General features: G+C 46.4%; 1 protein-coding gene across 1 annotated transcript in view; it reads right to left on the bottom strand.

Moving 5' to 3' along the window:
* Syt4 (Synaptotagmin 4) overlaps window positions 1-21,963 on the bottom strand; it is a 35,968-nt gene that overhangs the window by 2,602 nt on the left and 11,403 nt on the right. The window contains exons 4-7 of the mRNA XM_050188651.3: window positions 6,801-6,980; window positions 4,314-4,553; window positions 3,688-3,811; window positions 921-1,253 (exon numbers count right to left, since the gene is read on the bottom strand). Coding sequence (XP_050044608.1) covers window positions 946-1,253; window positions 3,688-3,811; window positions 4,314-4,553; window positions 6,801-6,980 — 852 coding nt within the window. The 3' untranslated portion in view covers window positions 921-945. The remainder of the gene's footprint in view (window positions 1-920; window positions 1,254-3,687; window positions 3,812-4,313; window positions 4,554-6,800; window positions 6,981-21,963) is intronic.

Here is a 21,963-nt window from a genome sequence, read left to right as displayed (position 1 = left end):
TCGCATGAGCTAAGTTAGAGTGAACAAAACAAAAATAAAATGGCTGTGGAAGTGAGCGGACAATAAAAGTCGCAGTATACGAAATGCCCAAGAATACTACAAAAGGATGCGATACATGCTAGAAACACTGTACCCGTCTAAAAAGTGATTAGCTAATCTCGAAACAGCCATCGGCGCGGAGAACGTCGTTCGTATAGCAAGGGTGATAGCGACGAATGACATATTCTTTTTCTTTCGTAGGTGAGAAGACGGGCTAAACAAAAGAGGAAAGGATGCTTTCTTACGTGGCTTCTGCAACGCTTTAAAAAAGTTGTTGAAGAAAACGAGTGACTGTGCTGAACGGGACGTGACTGAGACAGACGAAGCGCTTCATCTGTCTCGGTCACGTCCCGTTGTTAAGCGCTACTACTCGTTTTCTTCGGACACGTACCAAACAGCCCAAGTTAGCACGTTATTGCTAGAAATTTGATTGATTGATTGATTGATTGATTGATTGATTGATTGATTGATTGATTGATTGATTGATTGATTGATTGATTGATTGATTGATTGATTGATTGCAATCGCGAAACCAACAGGCGTGATTGGTTAAATCGTGTGGTTGTGTAACTAATAAAGAATAGAGTCCCTCGATTGCTCTTATTCTTATCACTCATGGCTTACTGAGTGATCAGTCGATTGATTGATTGATTGATTGATTGATTGATTGATTGATTGATTGATTGAATGAATGAATGAATGAATGAATGAATGAATGAATGAATGACCGATCGATTGATTGATTCGTTTACTCATTGTTAAAAGCTTCCTTCGTCGGAAGGCAATCGACCAAAATCAGTCAGTCGAGTAGAGACTGATCAAGAGGAGCAAAGAGACACCAGAGGGATGGGTACGAGGATGCGCTGGCAGCGGACACGCACCTTCCCGAGGCCGTCCCCCGCCATTTTACTCCCTGAGCTTGTGCCACTCGGCGATCTGGCGCCTCGGGGAGTTGCGCACCTCGCGCCAGTGCTGCTGCGCGGCGGGCGACCCGCGTGGGCCGAGCTGCAGGCGGCCCACCACCTCGTTCTTGGTCACCCGGTCCCAGTCGAGCACGAGGAACTCGAGGCTCAGGTTGTCCAGGCCCTCGTTGTACGGCACCTCGAACACGAACGACTCGTTGAACACCGGGTTCACGGTGCGCTTCTTGATGTGCGTCTTCTTCTTGGCGATCCGCTGCTCGTTGTACAGCAGGTAGATCTTCACGTACGGATCTGCGCCAAGCAAGGCGTGAGCAGCGTCGCCCTTTAGCCCTCAAGGTCACGGCCGTGTCACGCACGAGTCGCCAATTGAAGCGTTTCGCGTAATTTCGCTCGTTTGGACGAAAGAGGCGTGACAATGCCAAGACTACCTGCACCGTAGCTACCACGGGGTCAGCGCAATTTTACACCGTCGTTTCTGTGTCAAACGTCGCATTTACTGCGCATGTGGCGTTTTAATGCGTTGCCGCAATTTGAGTATACTTCGCGGAAACAAGAAACCTGGATAAGAAGTTTTACGCCGAAGCATTGCGGGCCCCTCGCAAATACGCTGTAGCGGCGACTTCTCACACGGCCATTTAGTTGCGCACGTTATTTGCTCGGAGCGATTAAGCTCGATGTCAGCTCTATGAAATGCCACACGTTCCCGGACGATAATGACCGATGGTAGCGTCTCACCGAGTCGCTCATTTGCGTTGCAGAAACGCCGGAGCGAATTTTTAAGCTGGACAAATCAGCGAATTTTCGTGGGGTTTCTTTTTCTAACCGCACACTTATCGAAGAAACGAGGGACTGCGACTCAACTGCAACACGAACGTAAGAATAAACTGCGCCATTAAACGTTACTTCGATTTCAGCTGTTCACGTGAGAAAGAGACGGACGAATTAAGATTATCGCAGTTGAGTAGAAAAACGATGACGCAAGATGTGTCGTATCTCTATGGGAAAGGTTCGCGCAAGAAACGCGTAAGCCTTCAACGCCTGGTGGGCGTGTATGAGCTTCTACACATTTAAAAGAAGGCTGACAGTGGCCGAAAGTCGATGCGCGCCAAGGAGGCTACTACTGACCGACGAGGGAAACAGACACACGCTGTGGTTTTTTTTCTTTTCTTTTTTTGTGCTAATGATCTACAAGACACAACACCTAACACCCAAGAGATGTTCGAATGGTGAAACTTCCGCTTCGAAAACAAGTATTCGAAAATACGCAATTAGAATGTGGAATAGAGTGACGAACAAGTTATCTGCGTTTACATTCAAATAAGAAACAAGGACGATGCCGACAAATTTTTTTTTCTTTCTTTTTCATTTATGAGGAAGCTTTAGCTCGGGATTTTCAATCTGAATACGTGGGAAAAGATAAACAGTTTTTCTCAGCAGCCACTGCGCCGATCTTGATGAGGCTTGTTGCATTTTAAAGAATCAGTTAATTCTAGTGACTGCAGGAAACGGAGTTTTTATTTCAGCCGTCGATATTTTTAATAGAAATTGCTGAAAACTGTTGTAGTTCAAGAAACAAAAGTATGAAGTTTATAAGTGTGTAAATCATCAAAGTCAGATTTATGTAATCAGTAAGTAATAAGGAAACTAAAGAGGTCAACATTTGGTACATTGGACGCTTCTTTGAAGTATACCTCCAATTTGCGAGTGGGACTTCTGCAAAACCGTCGTAAACATTGTAACAGTTTAAAGTAAGCTGTAAGTTCAAATAACAAATTTGTCTGCATTAGATTATCTAACGGATGCAGTTTACAGAACAGCGATATCATATTTTGGTGCTGAGGTACGGATTCGTAAACTCGGTGCTTCTATTTTCTTTCCTTCCCTTCTTTTTTTTTTTTTTTTTTTGATGTGCTATGTTTTGAGAATTTCCGTAAAATATTCAAGGCCCTGAATCTAAAACCTGGTTCCTACATTCACTAGCATGCAACTTTATCTCTCAAATACAATAAGTTGCATTCAAAACGGTTCAGCGGTTGCCTTATTAAATCATTTCTGCGTTTTACATGTACTTGAATAGGCGGCATCGTAGTTGGCCCCGAGCGAAAGCTTCCGCGTATATGCTGCTGTTCATTACTGTATTACTTGCAAATGAATGTGAAAGCTTACTCAATTTCCTGGTTGGTCTTACAATGAACCACACAGCCTTGGTTAACTTCCCTGTCTTTCATTAATCATTTGGTTTCTCTCTCTCTCTACCTTCTTACCACACCAATTCTATGGCAGACGGGAGTCCGATAATCGTAGTACTTTCGTATATTAGGTTAGTTTATATAGTGTATTCAATGACATCGAGTATCAGATTATGTAAACAAGTAATTCTAATCGTATTCGAAATTCCTAACATTTTCACAAATCCCGCTAGTATCCCTGTCGAGCCGAAAGATAAAGGAAGATTAGCTTTCCCACCTATTAAAAAGTACCATATCAAGAAGTTCGCTCTTTCATTGTCACAGAGCCACTGTTTGTACAAATTTGGCTCGGTAAAATGTCCTCCATGTCAACCTTTTTGCATTGTCCAAAAGCGTCAGGCACACAAGATTCAGAAGCCATTAACTGTCAGGTCAGATATGTTTCCCGCGCTACCACCAAGCCGTACGTGCAACCTGCATCTGCACTGGAATGTCCCACGATTGACGTGCAACGTGGAAATCGGCACTTTACGCACCGCAGAGTCCGGTGATGTCCACCTTGGGCAAGTTCCGAGCCTTGAGGACCACCACGGTGAGTCGGTTGGCCGCCGGCTGATGGCACAGAGAGACGAGCAGCTCGCCGCGGCCCTGGGAACGAATCTGCGGGAATGCGGCCTGGTTAGCGTATTGGGCATTGTTCTTACGATTAACCACGGAGACTTATATAAACACCACAGAGAGAAGAAGAGAAGCGGGTTTTAGCAACTGCTTCCCGAAAGGGACACCACGCCCACCCGCTTTAAGAGGAGAGAAAGCAGTGGAAGAGAGAAGAAAAACGGGAAAGAAAATTCCGGTAGAAACTACATATACTGAAGTTGATTGTCAGTAATTGATAGCTTTCCAGTTACCCCGCGACATGGAACGCTGCGCTGTGAATCAATTATGCGGACAAAGACGTGAAAAACTAAGACACTCGACACATATGCGAGTCGCCGACTAACAATGGTTTTAATGAAGGCGACGAAAAAAAAAAAGCGTGTATATTAAAGCGAGGGTGAGCAGGACGCACGGATACTGCCGCTGCCTGTCCGCGCACCAAGTCGCACGCGAGTGAATTTTCTTTTCTCGGTATTTGCCCAACGCGGCAGGCCCAGGTGCCCACCTTGAAGTGCCGGGGCGCGATGTCTCGCGACAGGGCGAGCGTCTTGTCGAGGTGGTCGGTGTCGAGACCCGCCATGGAGTAGACCACTTCGCCGATGACGTCATCGCGCGAGTACCGGTCGAAGCTGAGCACGACAAAGTGCAGCGTAGTGGCCTGCAGCTGGTTCGGGTTGATGCCGTAGAAAGTGAAGTCCTCGTCGTACACCGGGCTCAGCGTGCGTCGCAGGACGCGCGTCTTCACCTGCTCGCAGAGAGAGAGAGAGAGAGAGACGAGGATTAGTACGAAGCGCAACTTCTGTTGCAGAGAACCGTAACCGAAAGTGTTTGAGCGAACGCGTTAAGTACCGCAAAATCCCGCGTGCAGTATTAACTTAATCTTGTTACTGAGAGGTAGGCGTGCACAAAGGTAGGATCGAAAATGGCAACACAAGAGCTCACTATCAACTGAAAGGTCGTACACTTTGTAGAAACAAAGAAGAAATAGATGAGATTTATTCTAATTTACCCCTCCAACCCCATAATAATTAATGTTAACATATTTACAAGGGAAAGCTTTGCGGCCACGATATAGAAGAAAGTTATTCGGATATACTACAGAACAGCGATTCGTCTTTGGTCGTAAAAGAGCAAAATGTACTTTTTAAACACTTTAAATGCCGAATTTAATACGAGGTGAAACTTCATGCGGCAAATGTCGGAGCAAAACCCCGTATTACAAGCTGTATTTTACGGTAATTGTTTAAGACTGCGTACTTTAGGTAAACCGGCTATTGTTTCTTTTCAGCTGCCCATTATTCGCGTTGACAGACGTCAGAAGTTGTGTGACAATCATTGGGTAACGCTTTCATTGACTAAAATGCGGTAACGAACCTTTGGAATATTTGCTTTATGAAACGAGATATCACGAGACCACAGCGTTATTTTCGAGCAACTCTTGAATACGCGTATACATCCGTAGACTCAGAAGTGCAGCACGCCGGCACGGTGCTTTCAAGGACGGGTAACTCAAATAATGCGCGCTTCCTAGAAGTCAAGCAGGTGTGTACTACGCCGTAGAGCGAGATGCCGTTTGACGTATTATCGCTAGTCGCACACATATATCAATCTCAACGGACGCGAAAGCACTCATCTGCGCAATAACATGGCGCGCGCTTCAGAATTGCCGAAAGCTCGAGAAAGGTTTCGTTGGGGGAGAGCATCGGTTGCACAAATTAGACGAACAGAAATTACACAAACCCCGACAGCACGTGCGCTATATACAGCCGTGCGGTTGCGTCTTCCGTAACTTGTGTTCGTCTAACTTTCGTCAGCTAATGCTTTCCTAAGTATCAACCAATTTACCTAGAACAAGTTCCTTCGAGCTACATTTCTACATACAGTATATTCTATTTTGCATGAGTATCTTCATTTCCTCAAGATTATCTGTTAACGTAGCTTCTGTAATCCCCCACATGTCCTGTACTTCGTGTTCGTCTAAGTTGCATTAGCCGACGCCTTCCTTCATATATCAACCGACTTGTCCAGCTGCAAGCTCTTTTGAAGGGATTAAGGTTGACACGTGCCGTTGCACAAAGCTCGCCAAGAATAACACGTACGTACGCACTTCGGGCAGATTTTATTTTTACATAATTTTCTCGCTCCCTTGTCGTTTAACATTGGCTTCACGGTCGCCGACTTAGCGCGTGCGCGAGTTAGGCATTCGCCGAGGCACGAACGTTTGCTTGCGACACGCCACACCACAATGTCTAAGTCGTGGGCTCTCCAACTCTTTCGCCGACGACAAGTCTTCATAGACGCCTCGCTTTAGCGCGTTGGCATATGCGAACTTTCACAGCATCTCTTTAAAACACGAAGCAATCAAATCGATATATGGCGCAATATTTCTCGCGTTTAACGGTTCGCAATAGGATGCGTTGGCCAAAGAGTGCGCGTAGCAGGCAACCCTTAAGCGTACGTTTAAACAGACAAGGGTTCTGTCTGACGCTATCTGACTCTTCCGACGCGTAAGGCATATACGTAAACGCATACGCTAAGTGATGAACGACTAGAATGCATTGTTGCCTTCCCCAGGTTCACCCGCTCCTGTAACGCTGGCCTGATTCATGAATCAAAACTCGCCTTTACGACCACAACGTGCTTAGAATCCGGCTGCAGGGCGATTACACGTCGTACTCCAACGTAACAATGCGTTGCGCGTGTTTCGACCAGCTTTTCCCTGTTCCCTTTCGATTTATGCTGACAGCATGCGTTGCTCAATAACATTGGGCATTTTACGTACTGGTGCGAACCTGTACGTATTACGATTGTCGCGATTGTTTCAACAGGCAGCGACGACTGCATGGCGCATTCAGGCGAGTCAGAAGCCTCAGCTATCGCTGTAAAATAAAGATCACGCCACTCCAATGTTTGCTGAACCCTCTCTTTTTGCGGAGAGTGTCGAGCCGGAAAAAATAGCTGTAGACAGCAAGCGAGAGGCTTCACGCTCTACCTTGTGCTGCTTCTCCGGCAGCAGCTGTAGCTTGACGTAGGGGTCCGAGGAGCCCGTGTTCGGGTCCCGCGCCGGCAGGTCCGAGCAGCGCTCGATGGTCACCAGCAGCGCGTGCTTCTCCGAGTTGTAACGCAGCCGGAAGTGCAGCTGGCCGAGCTGCGTGGGCTTCTCTTCCGTCACCTGCGATGGGGTGTAGGAGGACGATGCTGTGGGTAGTTGGCCTACGCACTGCAGCCGCGGACAAAGAGTACAGAAGCGATACTTTCATCAAGCCGATGCTCAAATCAACAGGAGCAGTTTTTTTTTTTTGTCCGGTAGGTATATTAACAAGAAAGCTTGTCATTAAGAACCTTCGCCCGTATTCACAAAAGAAGCTATCAAGAGGAAGCTTTAGCACGGGGCCAACACCGAATTTCCTATTGAAATACATTTCACAAGAAGCCAACAAACACTGACACCAAGGACAACATAAGAGAAATTACTCGTGCTTAATAAATGAAATAAAGAAACGATAAATTAATGAAAATGAAAGTGGAAGCTTTTTTTCATCCACTTTCTCTCCATCCACAAATTTATATTTATGAATTTCGAGCTCACATGAAATCGCTACAATGTTTACGAGAGTTTTGCAGAAGTCCCACTGACAAATTAATCGTGTATTTCAGAGTGATGTAGTATAATACTTCAATTTCGTCCGCTTGAATGTACTATTAGACGCAGTTTACAGAATTGTGATCTTGTTTTTACTGCTGGATCACGGAGTTGTAAGCCTGATAGTTTTTATCTTGAAATTTGGAATTTTCAAAGGTTTTATTAAGATACCGACGACCTTAATAATATATCTGGGCCTGTATTCACAAAAAAGCTTTTACGATAAATTGTTTGTAACGTTCCAACCAGTATCGACACTGGGCATATTATAAACGAAGGCGACCGGCCAATAATAAAGAGCCCTTACGAAAGAGAAGCTTTGTAAATTCGGGCCCTGCTTCCTACACTCAGTAGATTTCGACTTCTTTTAAATCCCACATATATGGGACCAGTACAGTGCATTCATTGATACCAAACCCATTTGGTTTTAAAGAGCATAACTTCCCGGGTCACATCCTTAAAGCAAGCGAAAATCTCGCTCAATCGCTACGGAAATCGCAAATCACGGGAAAACTGGCCTAACCCGTAAGCTATAGTGCAGGTCCCTAATGGTGACAGATTTTCACTCGAACTTTCGGTAACCGTAGTCGCCTTCCAGTGGGTATGTCTATACGTCTTTATCGTCAGTGATGTGAATTCACGAACGTAGTATAGTGCGGTGACGAAGTCGTTCGGTTCCGTATGGCGACAATAATGCAGGCTGTTCAGACTGTGTTATTCTTAGGATATTTATTTATTTATTTATTTATTTATTTATTTATTTATTTATTTATTTATACACGTGCAAGGCCCGAGAAAACACAAGCACAAAAAAATCACAATGTACAGCCATTTCAATTAACACGCTCGCAACGTTTACATAAATCTATCAGCATTTGCACTGTCAACAATGTTTTTCGGTAATCCATTCCATTGATTAATCGTCCCATGAAAAAAAGAGGAATATTTGTATGTATCGTTCGGTACATGTAAATCCTCAATCAATTTTCCTTGGTTCTGGCGAGTGTTTGCGGATGAAACTGGACACAGATATCGCGATTTATTGATTTTGAGTTTATCATTATATACTGTAACATTATATATTATATTGTTACGCATGAAGAAAACGAAGACCAGTGAACGTGCTTGCGGTCCCGAGTGGAGGAAGGAAGAGAAGGACGACGCTCACTTGATTAACCAGCTGGCCGCTCTTGCGCTCACCTTCGCGACCTAAAGTAAACGGTCCCCTTCATCCGTAAGGGTTATAAACGGTCTCCTTCGCGCGTAACAAAGTGGTGGAGGTGTGGGGTAACGCTCACAACAACGGAACCGTCACTGCCGCAGCTTCGTCGAAGCCGTCGACTTGCCGGCCTCCCGCCATCAGCCGTGACCGTCTTCGACATGCCAGAAGAAGTAGCCGCTCCGAGGGCAGCGCCTAGCAGTCCACTGCCATACTACCCAGTTCCACCCACCTTCGGAGGCAAAGCGGGGGAAGATGCCGACGAGTGGCTCGTCCACTACAAACGAGTGAGCAAGTCCAACGGGTGGGATGCAACCGCTCAGCTCACCAAAGTGGTATTCTCCCTGACCGATACCGCCCTCGTGTGGTACGAGAACCACGAGGACGCGCTTACGACGTGGGAACATTTTGTTGACGAGTTAAAGGCGTGTTTTGGGGACTCAGTCGCCAAAAAGAAGCGTGCGGAGCAGACACTGTCGCAACGGGCGCAGCTACCAGGTGAGACATGCACAACATACATTGAAGAAGTGTTAAAGCTGTGCAAGGTGGTCAGTGCTCGCATGTCAGAAGAAGAAAAAGTTGGACATTTGCTGAAAGGAGTGGCAGAGGATGTGTACAATTTTCTAATTGGAAAGGAGAGCCTCAGTTCTGTGTCCGACATCATCCGGCACTGCAGAACCTTTGAAACGCTCAAGATGCGTCGGACTGCGCCAAAGTTTGGTCGGTTGGCAAACGTTACGACGGGTGCCAGTGTGGACACGAGTCCTTGCCTCGACCTTCCTTCGACGATCCGACAGATTGTCCGCGAGGAACTTTCCCGCCGCGAAGAGTTGTTGCATTCAACTGCTGACCACCATGGTGTGTACACGTCACGTGAGGTTATGACGGCGCCACATTCGGCCCCTTGGCAAGCGATGGTTACCGCAGCGGCCGTAGAGTACAGCGCAGCCCCACAGTCGAGGATGACAACACGCCCGCAGGCTCCGCGCTATGACCAACGCGCTCAGCGCACGCCTTCTCGACGCCCGATGTATCGTCGTGACACACGCCACGAACCAACCCACTACACGCGGGAAAATGATAATATCCGCTTCATCGACGAACAGCCAAGGTTTCGACCTCTCCCGGTGTGTTATTCCTGCGGTGTCCCGGGTCATATATAGCGGTTTTGTAACCAGCGTATGACCACGTGGTATGGCCAGCCCTCAGAGTTTTCTCGGCCCTCCGAACGTCCACACGGTGCCCCGTGGCCAGCACACGTATCGTCTGGCGACGAGTATTGGCCGAGAAGCTCCCGGAATCGCTCCCTGGCATCTGACAGAGGTTTGACACCCCCACCGCAACGTCGTGCTCCCCGTTCTCCCTCACCACTGCGTCGCACCACGTCCCCTTCGTCACCGGAAAACTAGCTATGCGGTCGATGGAGGTGAGGTCGCTGGAGACGTGCTACTGACAGAAATACCTTCTGTGTTGATGCTGAAAAACAAAGTGCGCGTTCTTGTAGATTATGTCCCTGTGATGGCTCTGGTGGACACAGTCGCAAAAATTTCGGTCATGAGTGTCTCTTTTAAACACGTGTTAGGGCGAAAGGTTTTGTTTAAATGGGACGAAGATTCAAAGTTCTGTGGAGTGAGTGGCGAGCCGTTGCGACCTATTGGTGTGTGTAGTGCTGACGTGTTTTTGGGAGGCCATGTTATTACGACAGAGTTTGTAATTATTCCTCGGTCGACCCATGATGTTATTCTTGGCATGGACTTCTTGCGGGAGTGTGGTGCTACTGTCGACTGCCGCACAGGGAAGGTATTGATAAGTGGTAGGATTCCATCAGGACTGCTGGAGAACCCTGTAGATCGCGAAGCTACAGTATGTGTTTGTGGTGATACGGTCATGCCTGCATCATCTACCGTTTGCGTTCCCGTTGTCTGTTGCGGCGCCGATTCCGACAGGCTACCGTAGAACCGATACACTTTAACTGTGTGAAGAAGAATGTGTTGGTGCCACATTGTGTGGTGTCGATCAAAGGCGGACGCACTGGCTTATGGACCGTAAACTGTTCTAAGGAGCCTGTTATACTACCAGACGGCATGAAATTAGCCTTCGCCAGGGAACACGCATCCTTATCAGTGGCTTAACTTACAGATGTGCCGGAAGAACCTGATGGCCACAGTTCAGAAACAGCTCTTTTGTCGATGGTAAATAAATCGCTCAGCACGAGTGAACGCCGAACGTTAGTGGGTGTGCTTTCGAAGCACGTTTCAGTATTCGACTTTGCGCAGAAGGACAAAATACCTGCAATCCCTGCGTCTCCAACGCGCCATACCATCAACACGGGTTCGGCAAATCCGATTAGACAAAAGCCATATCGTGTTTCACCATCAGAGCGCCAGATTATCAACGAACAGGTGCACGAAATGATGAAAAGGGGAGTCGTACAAGAGTCAGCGAGTCCGTGGGCAGCTCCAGTGATTCTTGTTAAAAAAAAGATGGATCTTGGAGATTTTGTGTCGACTATCGCCATTTGAATGCTGTAACGAAAAAGGACGTGTACCCACTCCCACGTATTGATGATGCAATAGACTGCCTTCATTCCGCCTCTTACTTTTCCTCAGTAGATTTACGATCCGGCTATTGGCAAATTCCGATGCATCCTAACGACAAGGAGAAGACTGCCTTTGTAACCCCTGACGGGCTCTTCGAATTTAATGTGATGCCATTTGGATTGTGCAACGCTCCGGCAACTTTCGAGAGATTTATGGACACTGTTCTGCGCGGCTTGAAGTGAAACATCTGCATGTGCTACCTCGACGACGTCGTCATCTTTGGCCGCACCTTCAGCGAACACAACTCGCGTCTGGATATAGTCCTGAAGTGCATCAGAAACGCTGGTCTAGTTTTAAACTCTAAGAAATGCCACTTCGGTGAACGCCAAACCCTTGTGCTTGGGCACCTCGTCGACAAGGATGGCATCCGCCCTGATCCCCAGAAAACAGCAGCCGTTGAAGCGTTCAGTGCACCGCGCTCTGTCAAGGAGCTCCGCAGTTTTCTGGGGCTTTGTTCCTATTTCCGCCGATTTATTCCTAAATTCGCCGACGTCGCGTATCCGCTGACATGCCTGCTACGAAAGGACGCGCCCTTTGAGTGGACTTCTGAGTGCGGCTCTTCTTTTCGTCAGTTGAAGTTCCTGCTGACGTCACGACCCGTTCTTCAGCACTTCAGTCCTTCAGCTCCGACGGAACTCCATACGGATGCCAGTGGCATAGGTATTGGTGCCGTCCTAGTTAAACGCTACGGTTACCGCGAACACATGATCGCATATGCAAGCCGCTCATTAAGTAGGCCCGAGCAGAATTACACTGTCACGGAACAAGAATGCCTTGCGGTAATATTTGCGGTTCAGCGGTTTCGTATTTGCGGTTCAGCGGTTTACAGTGGTCACCGACCACCACTCATTGTGTTGGCTTGTGAATCTTCGTGACCCTTGTGGCCGCCTTGCGCACTGGGCGCTCCGACTGCAAGAATACAGCTTCACCGTCTCTTATAAGAGCGGTCGACGACACGCTGATGCAGACTGCCTCTCGCGCATGCCACTTACCACTACGGACTGTGACGCCGACGACTTCGATCACCTCGTGGCTTCTGTGTCGCCGCGTTTTCCAGACTTGGATTGCTTCAAAGCCGAACAGCGAAATGACGATAAATTAACACCGCTCTTCGCTTCGACGACAGCAAACCATTTCTGTGTACGTGATAGACTCCTGTATAAGAAGAACTTTTCCGGCACTGGCGCACGTTTTCTCCTAGTGGTACCGGAGAGCCTTCGCACAGCGATTCTGAGTGCTATGCACGACGACCCTACGTCTGGCCATTTAGGTTCGGCGAGGACGCTCTACGGGATTCAGGAACGCTTTTATTGGCCTGGAATGCGACACTCTGTTGAGACGTATGTGGCCAGCTGCATGCAGTGTCAGCGCCGCAAACGACCATCTACTGCTCCAGCTGGTCTCCTGCAGCCGATCCCGCCTCCAAGCACGCCTTTCCAACAAGTGGGCATTGACTTCGTAGGCCCATTTCCAAAATCAGCCAAGGGAAACCGTTGAATAGTTGTTTGCGTCGACTACCTCACACGCTACTGTGAGACGGCGGCCGTGCCCTCCGCAACTGCCACTGACGTTTCAACATTCCTGCTGCAATATGTGATCTTGCGACATGGTCCGCCTCGCGTGATCATCAGCGACCGTGGGCGACAATTCACAGCGGACGTTGTAGAGGAGCTGCTTCGTTTGTGTGAATCCAACTTGCGTCACTCGACACCATACCATCCACTAACGAATGGGCTTACGGAGCGCACCAACCGAACAATTGTAAACATGCTATCTATGTATGTTTCATCCGACCACAAGAACTGGGATGACGTACTGCCTTTTATCACGTACGCGTTCAACACCGCCAAGCACGACACCACCGGCTATAGCCCTTTCTTCCTGCTGTACGCACGGCCACCCCGGTACACAATCGACACTATTTTCCCCTTCTGCAGTCACGAAAATCCCACTGTCGCCGAGACTCTCTGCCTCGCCGAAGAAGCTCGTCGTATTGCTCGTTTGCGCACTTTGGCATCGCAGGACAGATCAAAAGCACGCTACGACATTCGCCACCGTCCGGTAACCTATCGCCCTGGTGATTTAGTCTGGCTGTGGACTCCGGTACGGAAACGCGGGTTATGCCAAAAGCTTTTGGCCATCTACGATGGACCGTTTGTTATTATTAACAGACTCACGGAAGTCACGTATAACATAGCTCGCCTCACGGCGAGTGGTAGAAGAGCTGCCAAGACACAAGTGGTCCGTGTCGCCCGCTTGAAATTGTTCACGTCAAGACACATGGATTGACTCGCCCGACGGGCTTCGTCTGCGACGAGAGGAATGTTACGCGTGAAGAAAACGAAGACCAGTGAACGTGCTTGCGGTCCCGAGTGGAGGAAGGAAGAGGAGGACGACGCTCAGTTGATTAACCAGCTGGCCGCTCTTGCGCTCACCTTCGCAACCTAAAGTAAACGGTCCCCTTCATCCGTAAGGGTTATAAACGGTCTCCTTCGCGCGTAACAATATGATAAGTACAGGAACTTTAGTCTCCGTTTTGATCACGTCGACCGGAGGGATTCGAGATTAAGAGAACTTAGCATCTCCGAAACGCCAACAGTTCGCCAGTAGCGATTGCATATAAGCCTGGCTGCAATTCGTTGTGCTCTTTCTAATTAGGCAATATTTTGTTTTGTCTCTGGATCCCCAGAGCTGAAGCATATTCGACTCGAGGTCTGCCTAATGTGGTATAAGCTGCAATATTCGCTTTTTGGGGTGCTCTTGAACGTTTACGGCGAAGGCCCCAAAATGTACAAAAAGTGCGAGTACAAATACTTTCAATATGATCCTTCCAGCTCGCACGCTCAGTTAGCGTTACAACGAGGTATTTATAGGCAGAAACATTATTTAGCACAGTACAGCAAATAGAATAGGGAAAGTGTAAGACTGACTGACGGGTACTTAACTCCATCACGCAGTAAAGCTTTTATTAGGGTTTAGAGTCATTCCCCACTCTTCACACCAGCTGAGAACGCAACTACGGTTATTTCTGAGTTTGGTTTGATCCCTTTCTGACTTGGCAACTGTATACAATACACAATCATCAGCGATAAGTTTCATTTTCATGTCAGGCTCAATGACACCTGCAATGCCATTCGTATAGATCAAGAACAAAACCGGCCCCGGGGTACACATGATGTGACAGGAAGCGTCTCGGAAAAACAATTGTCAACTTCAAGGTACTGGCCACGGTCCTCAAGGTAGGCTCTAATGAAATCTACAACTACAACTACAACAATATAAATTATACAAGTTTAATATTTATTCCCATTGCGAGAAGCTTTGAAACAAGCTTACAGTAAGGTACTTCATCAAAGGCCTTGGTAAAGTCTAAATATATTGCATCTATCTGCTCCCTGTTATTGATTGCTACTGCAAAGTCATGATATGTGGTAATGAGCTGGGTGACGGTCGACATGCCTTCCTTAAAACCATGTTGAGCTTCAGACAGCAAGCAGTTGTCCTACGTATTGTTTTAGATGCTCGCAGATCACGTGCTCCAACTTTTGCAGCAGATTGAAGTCAATGAAATGGGGCAGTAGTTTGAAACGTTTAAATGTTGATCAGACTTTTTCACAGGCACAATTCGAGAAATTCTCCAGTCAAACGGAACGGCACACTTCAATAACGATGCATTGAGTATAACACCCAAATACTGTGAAACCCATTCCACGTAACGCCGATTACCTTTCTTTCTTTTAAATTTAAGACTAATTTCAGAATGCCCTCCAGGGTGATAGTAAGATTCCTCATGGATGAGCCGACTCCAACATATTGGATGACGTCATGCGCGTCATTAGGTGCGTACACTGACTGGAAGTTCTTGTTCAATACATTTTCAACAGCCTTCGGATGACTGACGAGTGTGCAAACAACCTCTGGTGACATAGACCGCGAATGTGCTGCTCTCGAAAACCTAACAAACTTGCCAGGAGCTTCTCTCAAAGAAATTGACTAAAGTATAGGAAAAAGAAAAGGTTGTCCTTAGCTTTCTTAATTTAGCACCGCAGCCCATTTCTTAACATGGTCAACCTTGGTTCAGCATATGAGCTTGAAGGTCGCTACCGTTTTAATTTTCCCTTCGTTTGGATGACATCCCTCGGGGCCCAAAGGCTACGTTTCTTTCTTTATTTTATCGGGAACTTCGAATGCTCAGCCGTGACATCACGTTCTCCTTGTGGAACGCAGGAACTTTTCAAAACAACCGACTCCACAATCTTGACTCCTCTCTACGCCTTTGCATTCCAGCTGGACTCTGCCGTCGCGAAGCTATACCCTGCTTTGTCGAATATGGCTAGGGGTGGCTTTCACCAAGTCTTTTGCTTACCGAATTGGATGGGCCGACGACGCCTCGTGTGAGGACTGTGGTAACGAGGATACTCTTCAACACCTTCTTTGTGACTGTCCTCGCTAGAATTTACAGAGACAATCACTCGCAATCGCGATAGCGCGCTTTGACCGAAGACCTCGCACAGAGGAACTTATTTTAAAATGCCGCCATCACTAGACATCGCAGCAGAGGGCGACGAGGGCACTTTTGCGGTTTTCGAGGGCGACAGAATTGGACAAGCGGCTGTAGCCTAACAGATGTTGATATTGCTGCAAGTGTTACTGTGCTGTGCGGTGACAGTATGCGGTGACAGTGACCGATTGTGATTGCGTGTCTATGCTCCTTTCTTTCCTTATCTCTACTTTGTGACCACTTTACCTCCCCCTCCCCTCTCTCCGCAGCGTAGGGTAGAAAACCGGATCTTTTTCTCTGGTTAACCTCCCTGCCTTTCCCCTTTCCTCTATCTCTCTCTCTATTGGGAACGAACCTAGTGAATCATTCTACACATATATTATTAAAGTCAAAGCGTGTTAACTTCTACCTATATATATATATATATATATATATATATATATATATATATATATATATTCCATGTGTGTACTCGCTTTGTATTTTGTTTGACTACGGCTTGATTATGCGCATGTTCGTGTGGGACAGAGTGATAAATGTCTGGTGTCTAGATATATAACTGTGACGCGGCTACACTTGCATTCACTCCGACGAAGGCCGGTCTTTCGGCCGACACGTCAGTAAAAATATATGTCATAAGATTCGTCTTTCTTGTTCTTTGTTTAATGTTCTCTCTCTCTCTCCATCTCTCTCTCTCTCTCTCTCTCTCTCTCTATATATATATATATATATATATATATAATAAATTAATAATAATATAATAATATATAATATAATAATATAATATATATATATATATAATAATATAATATATATATATATATATATATATATATATATATATATATATATATATATATATACATATATATATATAATAAATTAATAATAATATAATAATATATAATATAATAATATAATATATATATATATATAATAATATAATATATATATATATATATATATATATATATATAATTCAGCATACAGAGCAAAAAGTACTTGCGCTAAAATTGTTCGTAAGAGTAAATTTCAGCCATCTCTTGTGCTGGACATACTATTATCGAAGGCGGCCAGCCAATATCAATGCGCAGGTACGAATGAAACGCTTTGCGAGTTCAGCCCCTGGTACAATGTTCCCAAATTGCATAGCTGGTTTTCGTCGAGATCACTCATCAGTATACAGTGTTGTCTATCTCGCTACGTGTGTCCAGCATCAAAAGTCATGCAAAAGATTATCTGCAGCTTTGTTCTTGGATGTCAAGGGGGCATACGATAACGTATCTCACAAGGCTATCCGCGATGCTCTTGAGATAGTTGGCCTAGGTGGTCGAGTTTTTCAATGGATTTCTCATTACCTTTTTATGAGATCGTTCTTTGTGTGTACCGGCGATGGTCAAACCACGCGACGCTATACCTATCAAGGTGTTCCTCAAGGCGGTGTACTAAGCCCCACCCTATTCAACCTCACACTCATTGGTCTCGTTGAACATCTGCCAGTAGCGATCAAGATATCATTGTACGCAGACGACATATGTATATGGACTTGGACTTAAGGTGTGACACGTCCTCAAATATGTGCAATGCTTCAAAAAGCTGCTACTCTGACAGCTGTATACCTCCGCAACCAAGGTCTTGAAATCTCGTCAGACAAATGTGCACTGATGGCATTCACTCGCAAGCCAATGACACCCTACACCATCTCAATAAATGGCCAGATAATTTCTTATGAGAAGACTCACACGTTTCTTGGCATAATCATTGATAGAGATCTCTCATGGAGCCCGCACGTGACCTTCTTGAAACAGCGTCTGACAGCAATCTCCCAGCTTTTCAAGTTTCTGTGCGGAAAGACTTGGGGAATGTCAGTTCATGCAATGTTGGTATTGTACAGGGCTCTTTTTCTGGGCTTCCTGAGATACAGATTACCCGTACTGACCAACACTTGCCAGACAAATATTCGTGTTCTACATGCTATACAAGCTCGGGCTCTCAGTGTTTGTCTTGGTTTGCCAAAATGCACATCGACAGTGGCGACTATTGCAATCGCCCGGGACCAACCCATACAAACACACATTGCGATGGAAGTGTTGAGAGTGCGTATTAGGCACTTTGCCCGTGCCCGTTCCCATCATCTGGCAACACTACCGTCAGAAAGGCCGCAGGCATCATTTTGTGCTACGATTTCGGATTATTACACCCGCCTTCCATCAGGCTTCACCCCCGCAACTAAGTCATCGATTCCTCCATGGTGTTTGGCTCGACCTGCAGTGAACCTCACCGTGCCAGGAATCAGGAAAAAATCTGAGCTGTCATCACCTGCTCTTAAACAACTAACTCCGCTCCTCTTGCGCGAGAGGTACGCCGAACACGTAATATTTATACTGATGGATCGGCAACTCTCCAGTGTTCCTCTGGAGCCGTGGTCTTCCCAGCGAAAGCCATCACCATCAGCTTCAAAAGGTGTCACCCAACGACAGCGATGGCTGCGGAACTTGCAGCTATTCGCGCTGCACTTCGTCTTGTCAGCCAAGAACAACATCGAAGATGGTCAATATTCAGTGACTCGAAGGCAGCACTGCAGTCTTTGCTAACGGCCCTGCGGCGTGGACCACACGAACAACTGGTATTCGAGATTAGAGAACTAATTCATACCTTGACTGAGAAAGGACACCACGTGACATTTCAGTGGCTTCCAAGTCACTGCGGTGTCATAGGGAACGAACACGCCGATAACGCTGCTCGGTTGGCTCTTCAAGGCGACGAAGAGGAGCCGATACCGTTATCAAGGACAGATGCCGCTAGAAAACATCGAATGCTCGCACGTGATATCACGTTCTCCTTGTGGAACGCAGGAAGTTTTCAAAACAACCGGCTGCACAACCTAGAATCTTCTCTACACCTTTGCATTCCAGCTGGCCTCTGCCGTCGCTAAGCTACCCTGCTTTGTCGAATACGGCTAGGGGTGGCCTTCACTAAGTCCTTTGCATTCCGAATCGGATGGGCCGATGACGCCTCGTGTGATGACTGTAGTAGCGAGGAGACTCTCCAACACTTTCTCTGTGACTGTCCTCGCTACAATTTACAGAGATGATCGCTCGAAATCGCGCTAGCGCGATTTGACTAAAGGCCTCTAACAAAGAAACTTGCTTTAGAATGCCGAAATCACAAACCATCGCAGCGGAGGGCGACGAGGGCATTGTTGCACTTTTTAAGGGCAACAGAATTGGACAAGCGGCTGTAGCCTGAACAGATGTTTATAGTGCTGCAAGTGCTACTGTGCTCTGTGGTGACGGTATACGGTGACAGTATTTGACTGTGATTGTATGTGTATGCTCCTTTCTCCCCAGCGTAGGGTAGCAAATCGGATCTTTTTCTCTGGTTAACCTCCCTGTCTTTCCCCTTTCTTCTCTCTCTCTCTCCCTCTCAAGAAAGCTTCTGGAGCGGAACAGCATGGGTGAAGCGTAGGGTGGTATTTCCTCAGACTGCTAGTCCTGTGCTTTGTAAGTTTAGCAAGAGGCAATGGCGGATCCCGCTCCTCCCCCGCACCTCCCCCAAGACGTGCCAGCACTTCAACCCTGATAATAGTGAGTGTGCGTTGAGACGCCCCTACTCTCCCCTCCCCTTCTTCCCTTTTACTAGCTGCCCTGGATCCGCCCCTGGCAAGAGATGACCTTGACAACTTTTTTCATATCCCTTCGCATCGCTTCAATGTGGTAGACAGGGTACGAGGGCAAACTTCAGCTCATAAATACTCAGAGCACAATACACGCTCGCTTAGCTGTCGGATGAAGAGTGCAGAAAACCAAGCGCGAAACATGACGTAAAAGCGGTTCATTTGCGCGCTGCCCTTCATACAGCCACATGTCACATCGGTGCGTAGTTCAAGAATTTGGAGGATGGACATCGAGTTGTTTCCTCTCTCTCTCTATCTCTCTCTCTCTCTCTTATCCAAGGTGACGCCACGGCATTCTACTCATCATTGCAAATAAATCGTTGAGTCGTCGACCCGTCGCCCTTCAGGATGGCATCGATCAGTAGTTTATGAAATCCATCGAAACTTAAGCGTAAACGTCGGCACAATATAGCCGTGTGTTATCGACCCGAACCTCATCGACCGTTCACTGCGCAAACATGATCGAACCCTTTGCAAATTTAAACACGAAAATGAACTCACCATTATCAGTCAGTGGACGAGCAAGCGAACCGGTCCTTGAATAAGTGAGCAATCTTACGTGTGGACCTCACAGTAGCTGATGGTTGTGGCGTTGCAACAGGCGGGGTCAGTCTTGCGTGCTTGGCTGGTAAATTGTCCTACCTGAGTTTCTCTTGCGTTGCTACGCGGCTGTTTCACCAAACGTCGATCGAATCAGTGTCTCGGAGCATGGCAATCAAAAGAAACTTCTTTTCCTATCACTATGAGCAAGGACTGGACAAGTATTCCAAGTTCCGAATACGAATAGAAGATTACAGACTAACTATTCGTATTCATATTCGTAAAAGGAACTATGCAATATTTTCGAATATTTGAAACTGAATAATATTTCGCAACAACCGCCTTGTTACTGTTCTCCGTCTCTTAAACAAAGTATCGCGAATTGTCAGAAGTGAGATAACGACAAAAATTATCGAAACAATATAGAAACAGAACGGGTTATGCAGTAATGCAAGTTCTGTCTGCCTGCATGTCAACTTGTGATTTTTTGCTTCTATCCCGTCATTTAGCGTTTCTGGATGTCTAGTCAAGCCGCAGTTTTATTTTTGATGCTACAACCAGTGATGGTTTCCTTGCGACGGGCCCTTTTAGATGTTTCCACGGCACACAAGTCCTTCAGCAGCTTTATTTTTTCTTTCTTATTCCGCAACCTTTGATCTATTTCCGGCAACCATTTATTCAGCGTTTTCTCTCTTTTTTTTTTTTGAAAGCTTGTCATACAGCAGCATTCATTCTTGAAAAGTTGGTTTGAAACCAGGCTCTGAAGATGTGGAGATACTATTTGTGCAGCTCATTTAATGACAATTAGTTGCCTTAATTTAATGACAATTAGTTGCCTTATGCTTAAAAGTTATCCCTTGTCCTTGATAGCTGTATTTTTTGCACCACTAAGTACAGGCATGGTACCCAATTTTACCGAAATAAATATTCCTGCTGTAAATATATACGTCTGTGCTTGCCAACTCGATATTCGATACTTGCTATTCGTATCCGATTTGTATTCGAAAATGTTTATATACGCCCGCGTCTACTATGGTCCCTTCAAGGAGCACTACGGCCTGGAAGCTTGCGTGGGGAAGATCTTTCTTCTGTAGTCTGCGAAGCAAAGTCATACTTTCCGCATCGAACTACGAGCCCATTCAGAAGGAAGTATTTCACACCGCTTATCTCACCACATCAAACGCAAAGCAAGGAAGCAGATCATTCCATCTTAAATGATCAAGCCTCGAAACCTCAATCTCTCGAGGCGGGTTTCGAGCGCGATATAGGAGAGTAGCGTCCTTGCGAGTAAGTCATTTGATAACACAGGGCAACTGAATAAGAAATGCCTCCTCGTTGATAAAAATATCTGTAGAGTGTGGACTGCTTTCTTCTATTTAGGATCATTGACTTACATTATAAAGAAAATGTGTTCATTTACATATGCAGCTGAGTTCATGAACCAGGGTACTGAGTTCACAACTGTTAATAAAAACCTGGAGCGTGTTAACTGTTTCAAGACCTGTACAGAGCACTCGATCCATGACCGAGTCTGAGCATGAGTGCGATCTTAAGAACCTGGCTACTGGATTAGTTTGTAGTGTCAAATATCTGTTGAGGCGTGAAGAGATGCTAGATGGATAATGAAGCAAGCAATAAACGTTCGAATAAAAAACAGAGTCTAATCACACGTCGTAGGCTATACATTTAACACGTTATCAAGGGACGTGACACAAAATACAAGAAACCGTTCAGCGACTTGGTTCCCACGAGGGAAAAGGGTCAGGCTGAAAGGCGACTTTATAATTGCTAGTAAGTACAGCGGGGCGTGGCACTTCCGTAGGCGCCGGACGTTTGTGCGCATGCGCAAGTAAGAGCGGGCGCGAGCGAGAAAATGTGGTTCTTTTGCTCTTTGAATATATGACTCTGCCTAGGGACTACGGAGGAGGTTTCCTAACGCGTGTTGTATGCGTTTGTCCCTAAGCGTGCCGGTATTG

Source organism: Dermacentor andersoni, chromosome 2, assembly GCF_023375885.2.
Source record: "Dermacentor andersoni chromosome 2, qqDerAnde1_hic_scaffold, whole genome shotgun sequence".
Lineage (NCBI taxonomy): Eukaryota > Metazoa > Arthropoda > Arachnida > Ixodida > Ixodidae > Dermacentor > Dermacentor andersoni.
Note: the sequence above shows the minus strand (reverse complement) of the source record. Positions and strands in the feature narration are given on the sequence as shown.